Source organism: Mustela lutreola, chromosome 3, assembly GCF_030435805.1.
Source record: "Mustela lutreola isolate mMusLut2 chromosome 3, mMusLut2.pri, whole genome shotgun sequence".
NCBI lineage: Eukaryota > Metazoa > Chordata > Mammalia > Carnivora > Mustelidae > Mustela > Mustela lutreola.
In genome coordinates this window covers 203,205,797-203,224,264 of record NC_081292.1, presented here as the reverse complement: position 1 = coordinate 203,224,264, position 18,468 = coordinate 203,205,797, and the positions used below count along the sequence as shown (strand labels likewise).

General features: G+C 38.1%; 1 protein-coding gene across 1 annotated transcript in view; it reads right to left on the bottom strand.

Moving 5' to 3' along the window:
• The window catches only part of DNAH7 (dynein axonemal heavy chain 7), a 263,533-nt gene that overhangs the window by 132,508 nt on the left and 112,557 nt on the right, over positions 1-18,468 (bottom strand). Inside the window, exons 29-35 of the mRNA XM_059168545.1 lie at positions 16,826-16,924; positions 12,793-13,041; positions 10,091-10,240; positions 8,136-8,318; positions 7,606-7,782; positions 4,746-4,877; positions 2,312-2,536 (exon numbers count right to left, since the gene is read on the bottom strand). Of these exons, the coding sequence (XP_059024528.1) occupies positions 2,312-2,536; positions 4,746-4,877; positions 7,606-7,782; positions 8,136-8,318; positions 10,091-10,240; positions 12,793-13,041; positions 16,826-16,924 (1,215 nt within the window). The remainder of the gene's footprint in view (positions 1-2,311; positions 2,537-4,745; positions 4,878-7,605; positions 7,783-8,135; positions 8,319-10,090; positions 10,241-12,792; positions 13,042-16,825; positions 16,925-18,468) is intronic.

Below are 18,468 nucleotides of genomic sequence, written 5' to 3'. Positions count from 1 at the left end.
CGATCCCAGGACCCCGAGATCATGACCCGAGCCGAAGGCTGCGGCTTAACCCACTGAGCCACCCAGGCGCCCCTACATATTTGTTTTTATCCTTTAAAACACTCCACCCTGAGTTTGAAAGTTAAATTTTGTGTTAAATTGTGGAGAAACTAGGCTTTCATATGAATAAAAAAGAAATGGCAATGCTGTGATATTTCTAATTGCTGAAACTACTGATTACGTTAAACCAAAGATCAAATATTTTGTACAAATGTTAATTTTTTTAATGAACTAAGAAACTAGACTAATTAGTGCATTAAATAGTAAAGAATTTTATTCAGTAAGTGTTAACAAATATAGAATTTTTTTCCCTAGAACATCAGCTGCATGTTTCTTGTACTTTTATTAATGGTAGATATAACATAAGCTTATAATTTTATGTGAGATTTTAAAAAAATTGTGGTTTTAAAAAAACTCCTAAAATTTACCTTCAACCATTTTTTAAGCATACAGTTCAGTAGTGTTAACTATATTCAACTTGTTGTTCAACAGATATCTAGAATGGATAAGATTTCTTCATGTGAGATTACTATTATGAATTAACATTATACTATATTTTTGTATCCAACTTGTCAACTAAAATTTGTATTTCCTATGCAGTCTTTAGAACAAATACTTCCAAAAATAACATGTTAACTCTCTTGCTTTAGAAAAACATCACTGCTCTCTTCATTTCTACAGAATTAAATTTAAGATCCTCGTCATTCAAAACACAACAGAATTCAGACTCCTTCCTTCATGCATCCACAGTCCAGCCCCATTGATGGACTTACTGTTTCCCAACATGCCCAAGTCCCTGGATCTTCCCACAGGGCACTCTTTTGGCCTAGAGTGTCACATGACATTCTTCTGAAGAGGTTAAGAAATCACCGAGGGCAGCACTGTGACTTACTCATTTTTGTAACCTCTGGCACGAGCTGTGCATATAGTACAGGTTTTTGTTTGTTTGTTTGTTTGTTTGTTTAGGTGAGTGATTTCACATCAAGTTGAAAACTGTATTGCAAGGAAGTAACTAGAACTTTCTAGAACTGAAGAAGAAACAATGTCCTTCCCTTATTCTTGATAATCTTTTCTAAGATGGATATTTTATCACCATATGGGAAAGGAAAGATTAAAAAATCAGAAAACCTGGAGTGAATACTCATTTAGAGACTTTGTGATACTGGAAGAATCACATATCTCTGAGTCCTAATTTCCTCAATGGGAAGATTTATAAAATGAATCTATCTTTCCTAGTTCAGTGAGATGTTGGGAAACAAATTGAAATGATCATAGAAAAACTTATTAAACTGCAAGGTGCTCTGAAAATGCAGGGTATTGTTAGTAATTGAAATAAAATAAAATAAAATTGGCAAATAAAAGGCTACTATCTTGTGGCTGGCAGGATGAAGAGTGTCTTCTGAGGTAGGCTTGAAGATACATCTCAAGAGCCATAAAAAATTCAAAAACTGATACAGCAAATTCCATTTCTAGGAACTTATTTTAAAGAAACAATCAGATATGTACACAATGCCTTGTATATAAGAATATTCACTAAAGCAGAAAAACTAAGAAAAAACAAAAACAGTCCAATGTGTAAGAGTAGGGAACCGTTTGGAGAGATCATGGCCCATCCAGATAATAGCCTCTAGGGAGGCTTTAGAAAAATAACTTTATTAAAGAAATATTGGTGAGATAGAATTATCTTCTGGGGATATAGTATGAACCACTTTCACTTGAAGCTTCATATTTAAATAAGTATTCCTGAAATTCTCAGTACAGTACTCATGGGAGCTGTTACACGTAAATAAGTAAACAAACACCACCCAGCTTTTATTGTCCAGTGCATTTGGGAAGGGTTGAGTTAACATTAACCCAGCTATGTTCCTACAGGACTTCTTAGCACCTGCGATATGCTAACATGCACCATATGAACCCCAAGAGGGACCCTGAAACAGCATGAACCAAGGGCTGGACTAGGGGTCATACTGTGTACTTGTATTTAATGAACACAACAGGCTCAAATAAGAAATATTTGTCTTATTTCTATCAAAGAGAAAAACAAGGTTCAGAAAGATTACTAGTCCAAGGCTATACAGAAAGAAAGTGGCTTTAAAAGGACTTAAACCCTGATGTGTCTGACTTCAAAGCCAGAGTACCTTCCTCTACTACTCCATGCTGAGTCTTAAGGTAAAAAGTGGTGACAGGGTGGCCGCAGGGCCATTATGTGCTGTGTGTCTACAAGGGAACTCTGTCTGGCTGGTAGTTGTAAATCTTGCTTCAGAGCTCTTACCTCAGTGACAAATTGATAATCATAAATTGTTCCTTTTTCAGGAAATGGGACAGTTAGTGCTTTTGAAGGCATCTGGTCCATGCCACTCAGTAATTTAAACTTATTTCGAGTTAGTTCTGAAATTGGGCCTTCCATTAGCTCTCGAAGAATCTTATCAAATTTCAACCGATCATCATCTTTACAGGAAGCTCCGATGGACCAGATCAATGAAAACAGAAAAATGCCCTGCATTGGAGAGACGAGAAGATGAGTGCATTAAAGAATAACTTTAATGTATTCTTGAAGCTTGAATCAGATCAGCCAGATTAATATCTTTGAAAGAAATTTAATAAACTAATACATAACCGTAGGTTATCTCGGGATTTTATAATAATTAGATTTTAAAAAATTGGATTGCATGTCTTATGAAGTCCTGCTATCAGAAAAGATGACACAATGCAAAATACATGGTGAAACCTTAGAATGATTAGTCTGGTAAATCATGTGATATTCTAAATACGTGGAAGGACCCTGATATTAAAAAAGTACATTGCGATAACTTTTTATTAAGGCAATTGTAATAAGGAATAATCAACCCCCATAAAATACGTGCTTTTTAATTTAAATCTTGATAGTGTTTTCTTAAAAGAACAAATTCATATTTGTTTATTTACCTGTTGTTGTAACAATCTGAGCACGGACTGCATAACAAGACCTATAGCTAGAAATGACAAGACCTAACACTAAATGAGAAAACCTCTTTTCTTTTTCTCTTTTTCTTATTATGTTCAGTTAGCCACCATATAGTACATCATTAGTTTGTGGTGCAGCGTTCAGCGATTCATTAGTTGCATATAACACCCAGTGCTCGTCAAAACGCACACCCTCCTTCATACCGATCACCCAGCCACGTCATTCCCTGCCCCCACTTCTGTAACCCTCAGTCCCTTTTCCTGGAGTCCAGAGTCTCTCACGCTTTGTTTCCCTCTCTGATTTCAAGTTTTCCCTCCCTTTCTCTGCAGTCTGCCATGTCGTTCCTTATGTGGTTTCAATCATATGTGGACCGTAAGTAATAATATGGAGAAAACCTATTTTTCTGTTTTAAAATCAAATGCCCCTTTTATTTAAGATTTTTTATTGGAGAGAGAGTTGGGGGGGGGAGGAGAAAGGGAGGGGCAGAGGGAGAGACTCTCAAGCAGACTTCCAGCTGAGCATGAAGCCCAATATGGGGCTCGATTTTGTGACCCTAAATCATGACCTAAGGTGACATCTAGAGTCAGATGCTTCACTCACTGAACCTCCCAGGTATCCCTAAAGCCCTTTTTTAAATGCCAAACAAGCACAATCTTGACTCCTCTTAAAAGGTCTGCACTATACTTAACACTGTTTGCCTGCTCCTTGATTACTAACAGGCTGTTTCTCTCTGGAAACCATTTAAAACTAAATTAAAAATTAATTTATTTCATAGAATATATGTAATAAGAGCAACATCTTGACCACCTTAGAAGTGCTACTATTAGCAATATATAATTTTTTATTAGGGAATATTCAAGGGCCATTGATCATTTTATTTGAAAAGTGTTTTCATACAAATTTCTTTCCTCAATGCTAATATACATTTATATTACACACACATATATACATGCACATACATTTTATTTTTTAGTTTTTTAAGATTTTATTTATTTATTGGACAGAGAGAGAGATCACAAGCAGGCAGAGCAGCAGGCAGAGAGTGGGGGGGAAGCAGGCTCCCTGCTGAGCAGAGAGCCCGATGTGGGGCTCGATCCCAGGACCCTGAGATCATGACCTGAGCCGAAGGCAGAGGCTTGGCCCACTGAGCTACCCATATACTCTCATATATTTTCAACATTTATATCTCAAGAAAAAGGGAAGAAAATCAAAATAAAAAACAAAGAATTATGATTTGAAGGTTGAACAGGAGGCGAATCTTGTTATCTACTGGTCAGGGCTGGGGCACCTGGGTGGCTCAGTCAGTTAAGCATCTCCCTTCAACTTGGGTTGTGATCCCAGGGTCCTGGAACTGAGCCCTGAGTCAGGGTCTCTGCTCAGGGGGGAGCCTTCTTCTCCCTCTCCCCCTGCTCATGAATATATGTGAGCTGCCCCCACCCTCAAATAAATGCACAAGATCTTTAAAAAAAAAAAAAAAAAAAAAGGGTCAGTCGTCCCGGGGATTGATCACGTCTGAGGCTGGTTAAATGACCTGCGATCTCAGTAGCAGATCTAGGGTTATCATTGGGTTTCACCCAAACCTCATGATGCGATGGAGCTGACAGTAGGAGAGCTCCCCTACATGCACTTACTATTGGGGGTCCAACTTCTTCCTTACTGTCCGGCCTCTATTTCCAGGGAGAAAATGAAGTTTCTGATCAGGAAGCATTGGGGAGAGCGTAGATGTCTTTCTATCGGAAGATTCAAAGCCAGTGGACCTTACCTCCAGTAATGAGTACGTTTCTCGATCATTTCTCTCTCTCACTTTGATTTCATCAGAAAAGTTATCCATAAAACAGTCTATCAGATTCATTAAGGATCGGACTAAGTTTGTATCTGAAGTAGGAGATAATTCCTGAAAAATCAGGGGAAAGTGTGTAAAATTAACTTCAATTAGGCACTCATTAAAATAGCATCAACTAATACTTATTGAATTGACTTAGTCCTCATGGCCATGGTACCCATGAAGAAGAACTATGATAATTCTCATTTTGCAGGAGGGAAAACTGAGGCACAAATCAATTCCCAAGTCCGGAGTGTGGTATCACTGGCTGTCCTGTCCCACAGATGCACTCTTGAACCATTCCTGCACTGATTCCCAAATTCAAAAATTTACTTTTACATGTTTAGTTGTGTTCATCAATGACCTAGAATCTATCTTATACCAATTTTGTAAATCAAAACACTAAAAAAAAATCTTTGAGCATTAAAATTAATGAATGTGTTTCCAAACTTATTTTATACATCTTTATAGCAGTCCTCATGGTAAACTCATTTCTATGAAATAAATTTGAAAGTCTTGAAGAGCCCAAAATATTCCCAGAGTGCTATAAACACCATGCACTTCACTTTTTTGGGGGGGAGGGGAGGTCTCAACATGACTGTTTATAAAATAATGCAATAGTGTGTACAGCTCCTAACACCATGCACCATACAACAATTTCTCCATGAACAGGTTGTCTTCTTCCCTCCAAGCTTTCTTCCAACCCTCAGATGATACTGTTTCGTGGTTAACACTTAAGAGTTAACACTCTGTGGGGCATCTGGGTGGCTCAGTGGGTTAAAGCCTCTGCCTTCGGCTCAGGTCATGATTCCGGGGTCCTGAGATCAGGCCCGGCGTCGGGCTTTTTGCTCCGTGGGGAGCCTGCCTCCCTTCCTCTCTCTCTGCCTGCCTCTCTGCCTACTTGTGATCTCTCTCTCTCTGTCAAATAGATAAAGTCTTTAAAAAAAAAAAAAAAAAGAGTTAAGTCTCTGAAATGGACTCAGAAGATTAGAAGCAGCCGATCTCATCTGTAGCCACTGTCCCAGTAGAAACAGGCAGAAATGACAAAGGAGTTTCTAAAGATTGGACCAAGTATTAGTGACCCAACACTAAAATATGAATAGTTATCACTACAAGACACTTATTACTACATGGTAACAAGAGGAACTCAGAATTTATTTGAGAGGACAAAAGTGCAGAGGACATTTTAGAAGCTTGTATTAAAGTGTGTTTTCTTGGGGTGCCTGGGTCCGTTGGTTAAGCAACTACCTTCGGCTCAGTCATGATCCTGGAGTCCTGGGATCGAGTCCCGCATTAGTCTCCCTGCTCAACAGGGAGTCTGCTTCTCCCTCTGACCCTCTCCCTCTCATGCTCTCTCCCTCTCAAGTAAATAAGTAAAAATTTTTAAGAAAGTGTGTTTTCTCCTTTGTTTCTGAAAAGATATTCATTACATTCTCTGACAATGCCAGGGTAGGGGTGGGGGGGGGGAAGCTGTAGCTTATTTGACAAGTGTAACCGTTTTTGAAACATGATTACTTCAAACTTTCAACACATTTCATGTTTGCTTGTTGTTTAAATTTTTTAACAACCAAGCTTCTTAAAAGAGCAGCGTACCCCACTGTTGTGACCAGGAGCTCCCATATTCAGCCGACTGCCCTGGAGCTCCCTTGCCTCTTCCCTGAAAGTGTTTGGGCCATGCTTGTCCCCATGACCTTCTTAATTGCCAAATCTAAGGGACACGTGCCAATCCTTCTCTGCCCTGACATGTTAGTGGTTTCTGGTAATACCAACTACTTGCTTCTTAAAAGGCTCTCCCCCCCGAAATTGTAGCAGCACCCAGGATGCTATTCTTTGCTCTCTTAATTTTCTTTCTCTTTAGGTAATACCCACTGGCAGGATTTTAAATTCCACCTTCCTTATCTGTACCTTGAGCCAAACTTGTGTCTTAAGCTTTTCTATTTTATTTCCAACAGCAGGAGAAATAACCAGGCCTGTGTTCCTGCATTTGTTCCAGAGCCAAAGTCATCCTAAAAGACCTTTGGTTGACATCTCCCAGAGCAGACATTAAGCATATTTTCCCCACAATTTCCAGCTGGAGAGGGTTTAAGAGCCTGGCTGGAGCTCCATCAACTCTCAGAGGCAGGAGATCCCCACTCAGGCTGTCATTTCTCCCCCACTGTACCTTCCCCACTGCACCAATCCCCTGGATACACTGAAAGAAAGAAAAATGGATTTGGACTTCTTTCAGTCTTCTACCAGGGACTGACTTTCCTCCCTGAATCCCAGGTTTTTCTAACCAACACCAGTCATCTCTAAACAAGGAGATGCGCTCATGCTAAATAGAGCGGATTCCCCATTTAGCCTGCCTGAAGCAACAACGCATTCCTCCATTATTACCCACTACCTCATTTGTCAGATGTCATAAATGAATTACTTTTAAAAATCAGCCTTTTGCTAATGATAAAATATGACAGCTTTATTCTAGGAACTTCAAAAAACAAAAAAAAAATTATAAAAATGGAAACTAAAATATAATAGTCGCTGAGAAATGAGAGAGAACATTTTAGGATATTTTCACCCAGATGTGGTTAGGTGGACCTTTAAGATTTTTTTTTTTTCTTGAAGGGAATAGATTAGCATCCATATATTCAAACCCTAAAATGCCTCGTTAAATCTTTCTACTTTAATCAGAAAAGGTTTTAGTTAAGCCAATTAAATTATTTTAATATCTGAGCATTGGTATTAACAATAGACAAAAGAATATATTTGGCTGATTTGGATTTTCCATTTATTCAAGTCTTACAATTCTGATGCCTCTTACCTTCGCATGCTTTCTAATAAATTCAACAGAAACTGGGACCATTCTGTCAAATAAGCCTACTATAAATTCTTTCTGCATGGAACCAATTGCAGCAGGTAGAAGATTTATCCAAGACAACATTAATGGTCTCCAACCTAACATGTGAGGTTCCATGTAAATCATACCACATCTGGAAACCTGGAAAAAGAATAATTGTTTACCATCAAAGTAATGCTTCTGTAAGAAATATGACTTGGTACATCTGTTTCTTATAACCTTCAGAAAATTCTTTTTAAAAAAGTTTAATTTTATGTAATTTCATGATCTAAATTTTTGTTTATGACTTTACCCATGGCTTTAAAGAAAGAAGAAAATATCCTTGACTCTCAGATGTGTCATGGTAGGTCAACAGATAGGTCTGTTCTTAAAGAATCGGAGTATTGTTAAAATGAATTCTACTAATGTTTTTCTTTCAAAGTCAAGGTTACTAAGCAATAAAATCACTTATAGCATTTCAAATTTATAAGCAGATGTCAAAATTGAGAACTTACAGTAGCAGGAGAAGCGACTTCCAAATCCATTGGTTCAAAAATAAGATTCATTTGTGGTGACATCTGAATGATTTCCCCACTCATCAGACACAGCTTTTTGTTATCATCCAGCACCGTGTTCATATTCTCAATCCACACCGCATCTACTGGTCCATCAAAGATTAACCATTTCCTATCTGGTGTCTGGTTTAAGCATATGACGAATAAAGGACAAAAATTAGTAGGGATATATAAGGAAACAGTCCAATAATGTTTCAAAATTTAAAAATGTAACTTCTAAAATTATTTTCACCATAAAAATGTAAGGGCAGGGGCACCTGGGTGGCTCAGTGGGTTAAAACCTCTGATTTCGGCTCAGGTCATGATCCCATGGTCCTGGGATCAAGACCCATACGGGGGGGGTGGGGGGGGCTCTGCTCAGCAGGGAGCCTGCTTCCTCCTCTCTCTCTGCCTGCCTCTCTGCCTACTTGTGATCTCTGTCTGTCAAATAAATAAATGAATAAATCTTTAAAAAAATACGTAAGGGCATCTTTTGAATAAAGTGTGTGTGTGTTTATGGAGAGAGAGAGATAGGAAGAGTCACTGAAGAAGCCTATATACGCCATGGACAAGACTGAAGTATAACATCTTCTCAAAATCTCATCTTTTCTAATGTTTCTGGACTCATATGTAACATGTTTTAGAAAGCATTATGAGTAAAAAAACATAATTGCCAGAGAAGATAGTTTTCATTCAAAGTATCTGATTCTATGCAGTATTATGTTCATATAGATTAACTACTCTTGGGTGCCAAATCAAGTTTTTTCTTCCCTCTGCTGAATGAATTCACACACACATATCCCGCTTTGGTTGAATGGTTTCGTGGTGATACAGGATATCAGTCTAAGGTTCAGTCTCACGATGATAAACATGACAATATTTGCGCATTGCCTGAACAACAGCAAATGTTCGATGAGGCCCAAGGAATGGCCAGATATTCATGGGGAGTGCAACAGCGAATTCTCCTTTCCAGATCTTACAAAATCTGCTTTTTTGTGCACACAGACGATGCCTTGGTTCCCTCTCAGCAAATGTGGATTCAGGTTGAAGAGGTGAGGGGTCTGAATCCATCCTAACACCTTCCGAGGCCCTGTCGCCAACTGCTTCAGTCTGCAGGACCGTGGACCTGCCGCAGACTGGGCCTGCTCCACACCCACACTCAGAAGCCAGCTCTGGCCAGGCTCCGGGAGCAAGGAAGAGCTCATAGCTCAGAGATCACCTCAAGACCGAAGTTCCCTAGTCCTGTTGGCTTCCCATGCCTGCTAACCCTCACTTTGGGCAACACGGCCAGGTACCAGAGATGGGGGCTCTGCGGCCTGGAGGACCTCATGTGTCATTTGGCTTTACTGCTTGTCCACTGTCTGGTTTTGGGTCAGCTCCTTCACCTTTCTGAGACTATTAATGGGGCAAAACGTCCTGAAAAATGTAATGTATGCTATGTAACTGAGTATAAAATGGGAGATATCTTGTCATTATTTCTGCATAAATAATGCGACTACATATATTATGTAGAGATGTCGTGTGTTAATCTGGGCCAGAGGGCATCCACTGTGAAAAGAAAGAACCTGAGAAGTTCTATCAATGATCTCCCATCTCTATCTGTCCTGTAATTACTTTTATCCTTGAAATTACTAGTAAAGCCTGATATCGGGCAAGATCTCCGTCCCATGAAAGCCAATTCTTATGTTACACTCATTGCCTGAGGTCCTTGAGCCACTCAGAGCAAAGCTGAGCTTTGACGTTTTTCTATTATTACACCAACTAAAGAGTCATGGTCAGCTGAGTCCCTCGGTTGGGTAAAGAACACCAAAGTAAGGACATATTGTCTGAAACAACTGGAAAAGAAAAAACAACGAAATTCATCAGAAGGAGCTCACAGTCTTTCTGCACGTGCGCAATAGAGCTCTGGTACTCACAGTGGAAGCAGCGAACGCTCTGAAACTGACAGCCAGGATGCCATCGGACCACTCGTGCGACACCACATCAAACTGTCCGTACAGCTGACCCATGGTGACAGACTTGGGGTTTAACACAGTGATTTGAACCTTGTTCTCCTCCATTAACCCCTTAATGGAAAAAAAAAAGCACATTTATTTAGAAGGATATTGTCTTTATTCATAAAAAACATGATTGGATATGTTGAAAATCCTAGATTCTGCAAAGAAACTACCAGAAGCAAGGAGTGCATTTCACAAATTTCCAGCAGACAGAGTCAGTTTATTAAGCCTGGTTGTATTTTCTCTACAGGGCTAAACAACTAAAAAAATAAAATTTTACAAATACCACTTATGATAGTATTTAAAACTCATGAAATACTCAGTAATAAATTAGCAAATTTATTGTTGCAAATAAATTAGCAAACTTGCCAACAAATTAGCAAAGAGCTATAAACCTGAAACTACGAAAGAAGAGTTGGAAATTTTTTCTTTTTGTAAAGTGTCCAATGGTACGTACATATTATATATAGGCTCTTCGAGTTACATATAGTTGGTCGCATATCTTCTCCATTTCTCTTTCTTTTCTTTCTTTCTGTTTCTTTGTTTTGTTTTTTATAAACCTTAAAAAATATTACCACTATTCTAAGTTCTCTGGCATTAGAAAAATAGGTTTGGAACCAAATACGGCCTATGGGCTGTAACGGGTTGACTGCTGCTACCAAACCTTCTTTGAGAGAAAATGAAAAGATCTAAATATAGGCAACCCTGTTCCATTCTCACAGAATCAAAAAGGTAATATTCATGAGTCGTCAATTTTGACCAGAATCTTGAAAGCTGGGAATTATACAAAAGATGTTAACACACTTAGGGCATGAGATTTTATGTTTTTAACTAATAGGTGTTATTTTCTTAGAGTAGCTTTAGGTTCAAAGAGAAATTGAGTGGAAAGTACAGAGATTCACATATATTCCCTCTGGCCCCCAGATCCCCCTCCATTTCCCCTATAATTAGAGACTTGCAGTGGGGTGGTATATCATTATGAATGATCAACTCATATTGATACATTATTATCTTTTTAAAGATTTATTTATTTATTGAGAAAGAGAGAGAGCACGAGTGAGAGAGGGAAAGGAGAATCTCCAGCAGAGACTCCCAGCGAGTGGGGAGCCCGACACAGCCTCAGCCTCGCGACTCTGAGAACATGACCTGAGCCAAAACCAACAGCCAGACGCTTGACTGACTGCACTGCTCAGGGATCCCTGATACGTTCTTATTAACTAAAGTCCTTGGCTGACATTAAGGGTCGCTCCTGTGATGTACATTCTACAGGTTTTGTCAAATGCATAACGGCACTTATCCATTATTACAGTATCATACAGAATAGCTTCACTGCCCTAAAATCCCCTGTGCTCTCTTATTTGTCATCGTTTCTTTTTCTGTATATATAACATAACAAGTGCAACTCTTCCCAATGCTGCCTTCTGCCCACACCCCCAGGGCTTGGGACACAAAAAACCGAACTCAAGAAAAGATGTGGAATAATAACACTAGACAGTAAAACAAGCTTGTCGTCTTCTCATTCTTCTCTGTGCCCACCAAGGGGATAACAATGCATCATTCTCCATGGGGAGGTATGGGAAAGCTCCGCCATCTGAGTCAGGGAAGTTGTTGCACGAAGGCAAGACTTTTGTCTCAAAAATGCAGCAAGGCTAGTGAGACTCCACAATCAAGATATAATGATCACAAATACCATTTGGCTACATACACTGAAATATATGAAGTGAAAACTACTCAAAATACAAAAAGTAGACAGAAATACAGTATTAGTTGCAGAATTAAAAATAGCCTCATTCCTTTAGCATGTCAAAGTAGGCCAATTTTAAATAAATGATCGTATTATTCACGATCCAAGTCTTATGCAACCTTTTGTTGCATTTGTGTGTACATGTGTGACTCAGATAACACAAAGCACACATGCACTTCAATACCACGAGCAACCAATCACAGAACTTTGCCTTACAAATCTAACCATTCAGAAAATAAAAATACTCTTAAAAGTAAGAAAAAAAAGCTTTCAGGCTTTTCATGTTTTCAGATTTTTTTCTACAACATGTGTTACTTTCATAAATAAAAAAATTTTTGAAAAGAAATAGAAAGTTGACATGCAAACCTATGATAGATAGGGTAATTACTTCATATGATCTTTCTAGTACTATTGTCTTTTGACTCATTTTTCCCTTTGATTTTTAAGTTGCGACATTAAAATATTTTTTAAAATCACTGTACATTCTGAGGCACCTGTTAGGCTCAGTGAATTAACACTCTGCCTTAGGCTCAGGTCATGGTCTCAGGGTCCTGGGATCGGGCCCCGCATCGGGCTCTCTGCTCAACAGGGAGCCTGCTTCCCCCTCTCTCTCTGCCTGTCTCTCTGCCTACTTGTGATCTCTCTCTTTTTCAAATAGCCACATGCAGAAAAATGAAATTGGACCATTTCCTTACACCACACACAAAAATAGACTCAAAATGGATGAAGGACCTCAATGTGCGAAAGGAATCCATCAAAATCCTTGAGGATAACACAGGCAAATAAATAAATAAAATCTTAATAAAGTAAATCACTGTACACTCTATCTTGCACAAAGCCGATTATGAATAAATTAGTGCATTAATAACACACTCACCTTTTCACAGATGTCATTTAGTGCTCCAGCTAAGACGCGATATGCACTGGTTTTTCCTCCAAATGGTTCCCCGACAATCATAAAACCATGACGCACAATCATCATTTCATATATTTGAAGTATCTTCTCGGAAAAGAATCTGGTCAGTTGCAAATTCATGGACTCACAGTTGTCTTTGATAGCTGCGAGCAAATCATTGTAATCTGGTTTTGGTAATTTCACACCAGGAAACAAATCTGAGGTGATTCCCTGGTGACAGAGGATTTGGGGATTTATATTACATATCTGATACCCTCGCTCTCTCTACACACACACACACGTACACACACACACACACGTACACACACACACGTACACACATGTACACACACATACACACACGTACACACACATACACACACGTACACGCGCACACACATACACACACGTACACACACACGTACACACACACACACACACACACATCATGAAAGTCTTCCCATCCTCGCGATTAATATTGATGGAAATAGAGCCATTCAATAGTTCAACAGTAGTTTTAACAGCTTTATAGAGTATGACTGACATGCAATGAACTCTATATATTTAAAGTGTTACAACTGGGTAAGTGGAGTCATCCGGTCACTCAAGATAATCAACATGTGTCTCCCAGAAGTCACCTGGTCACCTTTCGCGGCCCTCCCTCCCTTCTCTCTTTGTCCCCCCCCCACCAGGAATCCACTAATTTGCTTTCTGTTGCTACTTTTATTTGCATTCTCTAGAAGTGAATATGGATGAAGTTACCCATTACAGGTACCACTTTTTTTCTGTGTGACTTCTTTCCACTCAGCGTAAAGATGTGGAGATTCCCACACGTGACACCATATTTAATAGTTCGTTGCATACAAGGATTACATTCAAATCCATTCCCTTGTTGATGGCTACTTTCTTTCATTGTTTCCAGTTTGGGGCCATTGCAAACAAAACTGCTATGAACACTATATACAACTCTTTGTGTGGACAAATGACTTACTTCCATTTCTCTTGGTTGAATACTGAAGAATGGAAAACATGGATAATATGGGGGTTATGTGTTTAATATTTAAAACACTATCTGCTTTACAAAGTGGTTGTATTATTGTGCATTCACTCTAGCAGTGTATAACACTTCTAATATTTGTTATGGTTGGTCTTTTTATTTATTTATTTATCTATCTATTTATTTATTTATTTTTATAAACATTTATTTTTATCCCCAGGGGTACAGGTCTGTGAATCACCAGGTTTACACACTTCACAGCACTCACCAAGGCACATACACTCCCCAATGTCCATAATCCCACCCCCTTCTCCCAAACCCCCTCCCCCCAGCAACCCTCAGTTTGTTTTGTGAGATTAAGAGTCACTTATGGTTTGTCTCCCTCCCAATCCCATCTTGTTTCATTTATTCTTCTCCTACCCACTTAAGCCCCCATGTTGCATCACCACTTCCTCATATCCGGGAGATCATATGATAGTTGTCTTTCTCTGCTTGACTTATTTCGCTAAGCATGATACGCTCTAGTTCATCCATGTTGTCGCAAATGGCAAGATTTCATTTCTTTTGATGGCTGCATAGTATTCCATTGTGTATATATACCACATCTTCTTGATCCATTCATCTGTTGATGGACATCTAGATTCTTTCCATAGTTTGGCTATTGTGGACATTGCTGCTATAAACATTCGGGTGCACGTGCCCCTTTGGATCACTACGTTTGTATTTTTAGGGTAAATACCCAGTAGTGCAATTGCTGGGTCATAGGGCAGTTCTATTTTCAACATTTTGAGGAACCTCCATGCTGTTTTCCAGAGTGGTTGCACCAGCTTGCATTCCCACCAACAGTGTAGGAGGGTTTCCCTTTCTCCGCATCCTCGCCAACATCTGTCATTTCCTGACTTGTTTATTTTAGCCATTCTGACTGGTGTGAGGTGATATCTCATTGTGGTTTTGATTTGTATTTCCCTGATGCCGAGTGATATGGAACACTTTTTCATGTGTCTGTTGGCCATCTGCATGTCTTCTTTGCAGAAATGTCTGTTCATGTCCTCTGCCCATTTCTTGATTGGATTATTTGTTCTTTGGGTGTTGAGTTTGCTAAGTTCTTTATAGATTCTGGACACTAGTCCTTTATCTGATATGTCGTTTGCAAATATCTTCTCCCATTCTGTCAGTTGTCTTTTGATTTTGTTAACTGTTTCCTTTGCTGTGCAAAAGCTTTTGATCTTGATGAAATCCCAATAGTTCATTTTTGCCCTTGCTTCCCTTGCCTTTGGCGTTGTTCCTAGGAAGATGTTGCTGCGGCAGAGGTCGAAGAGGTTGCTGCCTGTGTTCTCCTCAAGGATTTTGATGGATTCCTTTTGCACATTGAGTTGGTCTTTTTAATTTTACCCACACTAATAGGTACGTCACACTGTCTTACTGCGGCTTCTTCAATGTGCATTTCCTGATGACTAATGTTTTGCATGTGCTTATTTGCTTTATGTGTATGTCTTTTAGTGAAGTCCCTCTTCAAATCTTTTGTCTATTTTTAATGTTTTTTTTTTCCTAATGGTAAGTTTTGACCGTTCTTTAAATATTCTGTATACGAGTCCTTCATCATAAATCTAAATTTGCAAATATTTTTCCTAGTTTGCAACTTGTCTTTCATCCTCTAACCAGTGCCTTTCAAAGAGCAAACTTTTTAAATTTTGAAGAACCTATTTTATTGATTTATTGCTTTATGTGTTGTGCTTTTGGTGCTGTGTTTAAGAAATTTTTGCGTATCCCAAAGTCACAAGAGCTGTCTCCCGTTTTCTTCTAGAAATTTTACAGTTTTACAATACTTCTAAATTAAAAAGTTAGACAACTATGATCTAATTTCAAGGCTTATTATAAAGACAGTTTCATAGTAGTATAATGATAGATAAATATAACAATGGAACACAATGGGGAGCCCAGAAGGAGACCCCCACACATTTGAACAATTCATTCTCAACAAAGGCACAAAGACAATTTAGTAGAGAAAAGATAAAAAAGAATGCCTGGATTTGTTAAAACAATGAACATACAAAAATTATTTCAAAGGTATTTTAATCATTGTGGTGGCTAATCAGCTTAGTGCCCTTCAAAGATTCATGCCCATTTAAAACCTCAAAACGTAACCTCATTTGGAAATAGGATCTTTGCAGATATAATCAGATAAATTAAGAAAAGGTTATACTGGGCCTTAAGTCCAATGACTGATGTCTTTATAACAGAAAGGAGAAGAAGATTCAAACACAAATACACCCAGGGAAGGCCATGTAATGACGGAGGCAGAAATCAGAGAGATACCAGCACACCATATTATTAAACTTAGTTCTCCCTTTAGATCATCCTGAAAAATATCAATTTCATAAAAGCCAGTACATTCTTTTAAAGAAATTGGGCTTTTTATTACTTAATTTTTTTTAAAGATTTGATTTATTTATCAGAGAACGAGAGAAAGTACAAGCAGGGGGAGCTGCAGGCAGAGGGAGAAACAGACTCCCCACTGAGCAAGAAGTCAGATACATGGCTTCCCTCCTGGGACCCTGGGATCGTGACCTGAGCTGAAGGCGGATGCTTACCCAACCGAGCCACTCAGGTGTCCCAAGAAATTAAGCTTTTTAATAAATTTCTTCAATTTTTAATTTTACAAACATTTGTCAAGTACCTTTTCTGTGCAAAGGGTTCAGTGGTGGGTTAGACCCGTTATTTTCCTTCAAGGAGCCTACATTCTAGTGCAATTTATCAGCAAGCAGACTTTGTAACTTTTGTGTGCTTATTTACATTGCACAGTTTTAAAAAAGTACAATTTAAAAATCCCAGCTTCTTGAAAGTCACCTAAAACAACAGAACTAAACACACTTCGAGTAAAACATGGAATGATCTATGTTTCTCTGTGCCATAGCATTATTTTCTGTAGAAGTTTCTCATAAGGACTTGCAAACTTGGACATTTGATAAATACATTATTATAAAAATTCTGATACACCAAAATGACAAATATCCTTACCTCAAAGAGTGGTAAATCATGGGACAAAAATTTTGGCAGATTTACATCAATAATAGATCTAAGCAGCAAAATTTCTTCATTTTCATTTGGGTATTTCAGCTAAAAGAAAATATACTCATGATGATACTGCCATCAGCTAAGTACACCCCCTACATGTTCACACACACACACACACAAACACACACACACACACACGTATACACACATAGGCCCCAAAGACAATTTAAACCCACATAAAACTTTTCTCATTTATTTTCATTTAATTGGATTGTTAATAATTTTAGGTTTTGAAAAAATCCCAAAACACTTGTGGTAACCCCAAAGTTTACTAAAAACCTGGTTGAACTCTGAACCTGTTGCTCAGGCCCATAATAAGGTGTGCAGAGTTCACAAAATATGAATTTCAAGTTATTTCTCTTGACTTCAATACTTTATTCAACACCTCACTCCAAAGTTTCTCCTACCATCATGCATTTAATTTTCCAGAACCCCCACTCCTTCCCTCTAGAATCTTTCTGCCTAAAAAATTCCATGTTCCAACTTAACTGGATTCATCCTTACAAAGTCAGTGGTTCCGGCAGTCAAGTTCAGAGAACCTAATGCCAAAGGTCATCCTGCCAATAGGGTGTCTTTGGATCAGTCTAACCACACCTAAATTATGAGGTGTCGAAAGTCTATTTTGTCATTTGAGAAGCTATCATTTTAAAGCAAATGTTTAAATTGTTCCTTGATATAATAAAAACAAACTTCAAAATATTCAAGCCAACACTTTCAACAATTCTAAATTAGCTTTTGACAAAGAATGAAAGGATTCATTTGCAGGATTCATTTGCTGTATAACTTTAATAGCTCAATTCCACAGTCAAGATGTCAGTGATAACATACACTAGACAATGCATTATCTTTCCCATTATCTGAGCACAGTGTAATCCTGACACGCTAAGTTAATAAAAATTGTTACTTCTAGTTGCATTGGCTTATTGCAAAAAACAATGACATGCAGTTTTTCTAGGCTAATGTGAAATGGAATATCACCACTATGTATCAGAACTCTCAGTACCGTTTATTACAGAAGATAAAAATGCATGTCATTGTTCTTAATCATGTAGAATATATTTTAAAATCCTTTCTTCTATAAAACATGAACATAAAAATTTTATAAACTCCAAGGTCACATTTTCCACTTTGCTATTAACTATAGCCTACCTTGCTTTGCTTCATAAAGAACTAATACACAGAGTTCACACCTCCAAAAATATCTTCAATGAAAAGTTACAGAAGTCTTAAAATATTTGGAGTTTTTCCATCCATATAGATTTATACCATTTTAAGATGCAAGCATTATATTGCAAATCTGTAACTGCTAGTCCACAATGGGCTGTAGTCACATAATTATATCAATTGATAATGTTTTGGCACATTTGTATATATTTATTAATTATACATTATTTCCTTTAAAGCTATACATGTTCATATGGACTGAAAGCCTTCAAAATATTTCTCGGCAGCAAGGAATTTCATTCCTTGGTAGTACCTATATTTAACATTTAAAATTACAGAGCAGAATTCAAATCAATAAGAATTATGTCTAAGTTTTTACAAATCATAAAATTTCCTTTTTCACATGTGCAAACGAGCAACTC